Raw genomic sequence first — 4,447 nt, forward strand, 5'->3', positions numbered from 1 at the left:
GAAATCTCTCCCCCTCTCCTTTGAAATCTTATCTCATTCATCATTCCTCATAAACAAATGGCGCCACACAATCAAGTGCATTTTTTGTTTTTTTTTTTAATTTCCTAAACTATGGGATGGGGAATTGAGCCACTTACGTGAGAAAGTGAGTGAGACCTCTTAGGCCAAAGTCCGGCCTCATTAAGTGTATTTATTATGAGTTATGATAATATATATATAATTTAGGCAAAAACTTGTGTGAGACGGTCTCACGGATCATATTTTATGGGACGGATCTCTTATTTGGGTTATCCATGAAAAAGTATTACTTTTTATTATGAATATCGGTAGGGTTGACCCGTCGTGAGACCGTCTCACAAAAGACCTACTCTACAATTTATTGATATTACTTTTTGCTACTCCACTTTGTAACTAATGTTTAACTAACTATAAGAAGCTGTTAAAGAATTTCTTTTAATAGGGAAAAGATGCATCACATTAGTACTTGAGAAAAGAATTTCTCTCACCCCACAAATCGACCAAGCTATGTCTACCAAAACGCAGAAACCGCCAGTAGCATTGCCAGAATCTATCACATTATCAGGTAAGTTATCACCACTAATGGCTACCGAAATCTGGTTCGATGACGCTTGCATACTAGACTTGGATAACTTTGTGAAGAAACTTTCAAGCATAAAAGGGAAGGGGGTGAGACCAGACTTAGTGGGCTCAATCATCACTCATTATGCTTCCAAGTGGCTTCCAGATTTGGCAGCAGACGAATCGGAACGAACCATAGCCAGCTTCGAAGACTCCCCTGAAAGTATCACAGCTTCATGGATGAAGAAAAGGTTCTTCATTGAAACTTTGGTTGGGATTCTTCCGCAAGAAAAGGATTCAATCCATTGTAACTTCTTGTTACGGATGCTACGTGTAGCGAACATGGTGAACGTGGATGCCGATTGTCTCGTGGAGCTCGAAAAACGAGTTTGTTTGCAGCTCGATCAGGCTTCTCTGAAGGAGTTGATGATACCATGTTTTAGTCACACTAGTACTACACTTCTTGATGTTGAGTTAATTCTCCGGTTGGTGAAGAAATTTGTGAGTTCGGATAAAGTTTCGAGGACCGGAGCTGCCCTTTTGAAGGTGGCGAAACTTGTGGACTGTTACCTTGCAGAAGCGGCTTTGGATTCGCATTTGATGTTGCCAGAATTCGTGGCTCTTGCTGGCGTGCTTCCTAGTCACGCACGCTCAACTGATGATGGCTTGTATCGAGCTATTGATACGTACCTTAAAGTAAGCCGGCTTTTTTATGTTATGCTGTGATTTTCTCTATCTTCTGTTTGATAAAAAGGGTGCTTAGTCTATATTACCAGACTTGAATCCAGTTTAGAAATCTCAGTTTCACCTCGGTCGACCCTTCAATGACAGTCTTGAAATTGATACTTCAGTGAGAGTTTTGTATTTTAACCAAGACAAAATCTTCATTATGTAGATGGCGTTCTGAGAGTTTTTATGATCGATTACGCCTAGTCATTAGACACTACCCAGATAATTATGCAAACTTGTCAAGTTTATTTATCTAGCTAACAAAACATGATCATATTTATTCTCTAGGCACATCCAGGGGTTTCGAAGCAAGATAGAAAGAGACTCTGCAGCCTAATCGACAGCAGAAAACTCTCATCAGAGGCGTCGCTCCACGCAGCTCAAAATGAGAGACTCCCTGTTCGTGCCGTGATCCAAGTTCTCCTCTCAGAGCAAAGCAAGGTGACAAGGCACTTGGAATGGAGCGGATCGTTGAGTGTGGCCAGAAGCCCAGGAATCCCGGGGCTCGAGCACCCGGCACGTTGTCTCTCGAAACATGAAATGAACGGGAAACAAATGGAGATCAAGAGACTGAAAGAAGATGTCCTCAGGCTGCAGAGCCAATGCATGGCTATGGAGAGACAGATTGAGAAAATGTTGGAGAAAAAGAAGCAGGGTGGTTATTTTAGTTGGAAGAAGCTCTGGTTTCCGGTGTTTAGGCCCAACAAAGTCGGTGGAGTCGTGAGAGAGGGCGAGCTCGAGGTCGGGGTTAAAACAGCAGGGGACACCAAGCCGAGACTTGTGAGAGGCAGAACGTCCACCAAATGGCGGAAATCCGTATTCTGATTAGTTCAGTGGTGGCCTGGAGTAGTCAATATCTGGTGCTTGCATAGAATTATAATAATTGTTGAAAATAAATAGTTGTGTTGAAAATAAAAGCCGTAAATATTGAAAATTAGTGTGTGATGATGTATGTAATGATGTATTTATTTTTGGATTATTTCCAAAGAAATTCTATAAATTTGTTTCTCAATTTGTGAAGAAGAACACAATTGAGTGGAGAAAATTTTATAAAAGTGTGTAGTTTAATATATTTTGTGAGTTTGATATTTTTACTTTTTACCGTAGATTTTTACTTTTAACAATAATCTATATATTTACATTTCATATAAAACAAACCTTTTGCGTATTCATTTATCTACTACTCTTTAGATATGTACGGCTGTGGATTAATTCTGATTGGGAAACAAGAGCATTCACAATTGCTCGAGGATCTGTATACATAATTCTTTTTTTTTTTAAAATGAATTTAGCATTCATTAAATAGGTAAAAAAACATCAGTGTACAAATACTCTGGGCATCCCCAAGAGAAACAGAAGCAAAGTAAACAATTACTCCAATATATCCATAATATCACTAGATCTGGGGATACATATAAAAGTGTGAATTTTTATCTTCCTAACAATCTGGTCTACATTAGGAACTTCATTATCGAATAAAACTCTATTTCGCAAGATCCATACGTAATAGACAGTTGCTGCTAGGGCCGCAATACGCATCCTTGACAGTATGGAATTTCCTCTGTAGACGGATCTGAAGGCTCTTAACACAGCCGAAGGTGAGCCCATAATTTTTTTCATGTGTAACCACATATGAACGCTATTCCAAATGTTCCTAGAGACACGACAATCAAAATAAAGATGTAGGAGAGTTTCATCCGCCGCATCACAAAGAACACAAGATTTTTCCACCACGAATGGCAATCTATCTCGAGTGAGTAGCTTCCCATGTGCAAATGACCAGAGCAGAAATCTATGCTTGGGAAGGATGCTCGATTTCCCCAGAAGTGGTTTCCAAGGCCAACCACCCCTGGAGTTCACGAAGAATTTGTAAGCTCTGCCCATCCCCTGACTACCATCGAACCAACTGTTTAACTCACTGATAGCTGCATCAACCGATCCTAATCGTGTGTCACTAATTCATCCCGAATAGAAAGGATTTGCTTGATCAAAGCTGAGTGATCTCTACGCCAACTCCAATGCCACACATCTCCAATGCTGCTATAAAGTGATTAACCCAACGGATCTACAAGCTGTCTTTTTTCAGGTGTATTTTCCACAGTGTTTTAGCCAAAAGTGCTTTGTTCCAAGCTTGCAAGTCTCTGAGTCCCAGACCCCCATCCTCCAAAGGCTTGCACAACCCATCCCATGCAATTGGTGGATGCTTTGTTGGCCAAACAAACTTCCTATACAAAGATTTTATGGTGTTGACAACACAAATCGGGATAGGCAAGATGGATAATCAAAAACACTCAGACTCCTTGACTTACCGATTTGATAAGCTCAGTCTTCCCGGCATAAGATAAAGAGTTCCTAGGCAAACAACTGATTTTTGCAGCAATCGCATCCACAAGTAAACTGTAGTCAGACGATCTCAACTGCTTAGCCGCTAATGGAACACCGAGATATCTAAAAGGGTGGGTACCGGGAGCAAAACCCGAGAGCTGAAGGATTTCATGTCTGATACTATCATCAATACTGGCCATATAAATACTTGATTTCAATGAATTGACCCTCAGACCCGCCTTATCACCAAAAGCATCTAAGTACTTAAAAAGTACAGAGACACTACGAACATCCCCACGAGAAAATAACAAGAAGTCATCCGCATAGGCAAGATGTGTGATATGGACATTACGACACCTCAGATGGAACCCAAACTTAGTTGAACGAGACATGCAATGCAGAGAACGGGACAAAACCTCAATACAAAGAGTAAATAAGAAAGGAGACAACGGGTCACCTTGTCGAAGGCCTCGTTTGCCGATGAAGTATCCATGATAAGTCCCATTTATAGCAATAGAGTAAGAAATAGTCGTTACACATTCCATAACCCACCGAATGAATATTGGAGGAAAGTTCATAAGAGATAGTACCTCGTCCAAGAAATCCCAGTCAACCGTGTCATAAGATTTTAGTATGTCTATCTTCAAAATACACCTGGGGGAACCTCTTTTGCGGGCGTATTTACGAAGCAATTCTTGAGCTAAATGAATTTTATCAACGATAGAACGTCCATGGATAAAAGCAGCTTGTGCTCCATCAATAATTTTATCAATCACTAGCTTCAGTCTACAAACAAGGATTTTTGAGATGATTT

General features: G+C 40.4%; 1 protein-coding gene across 1 annotated transcript; it reads left to right on the plus strand.

Annotated features, from left to right (window-relative positions):
• Positions 1-386: 386 nt before the first annotated feature.
• LOC140977512 (root phototropism protein 3-like) lies at positions 387-2,239 on the plus strand. Its single transcript, XM_073442255.1, has 2 exons — positions 387-1,275; positions 1,597-2,239. Exons 1-2 carry the CDS (start codon positions 526-528, stop codon positions 2,131-2,133), a joined length of 1,287 nt encoding a protein of 428 aa, XP_073298356.1. The 5' UTR covers positions 387-525; the 3' UTR covers positions 2,134-2,239.
• Positions 2,240-4,447: the final 2,208 nt, after the last annotated feature.

This window comes from Primulina huaijiensis, chromosome 5 (assembly GCF_012295235.1).
Source record: "Primulina huaijiensis isolate GDHJ02 chromosome 5, ASM1229523v2, whole genome shotgun sequence".
Classification (NCBI taxonomy): Eukaryota; Viridiplantae; Streptophyta; class Magnoliopsida; order Lamiales; family Gesneriaceae; genus Primulina; species Primulina huaijiensis.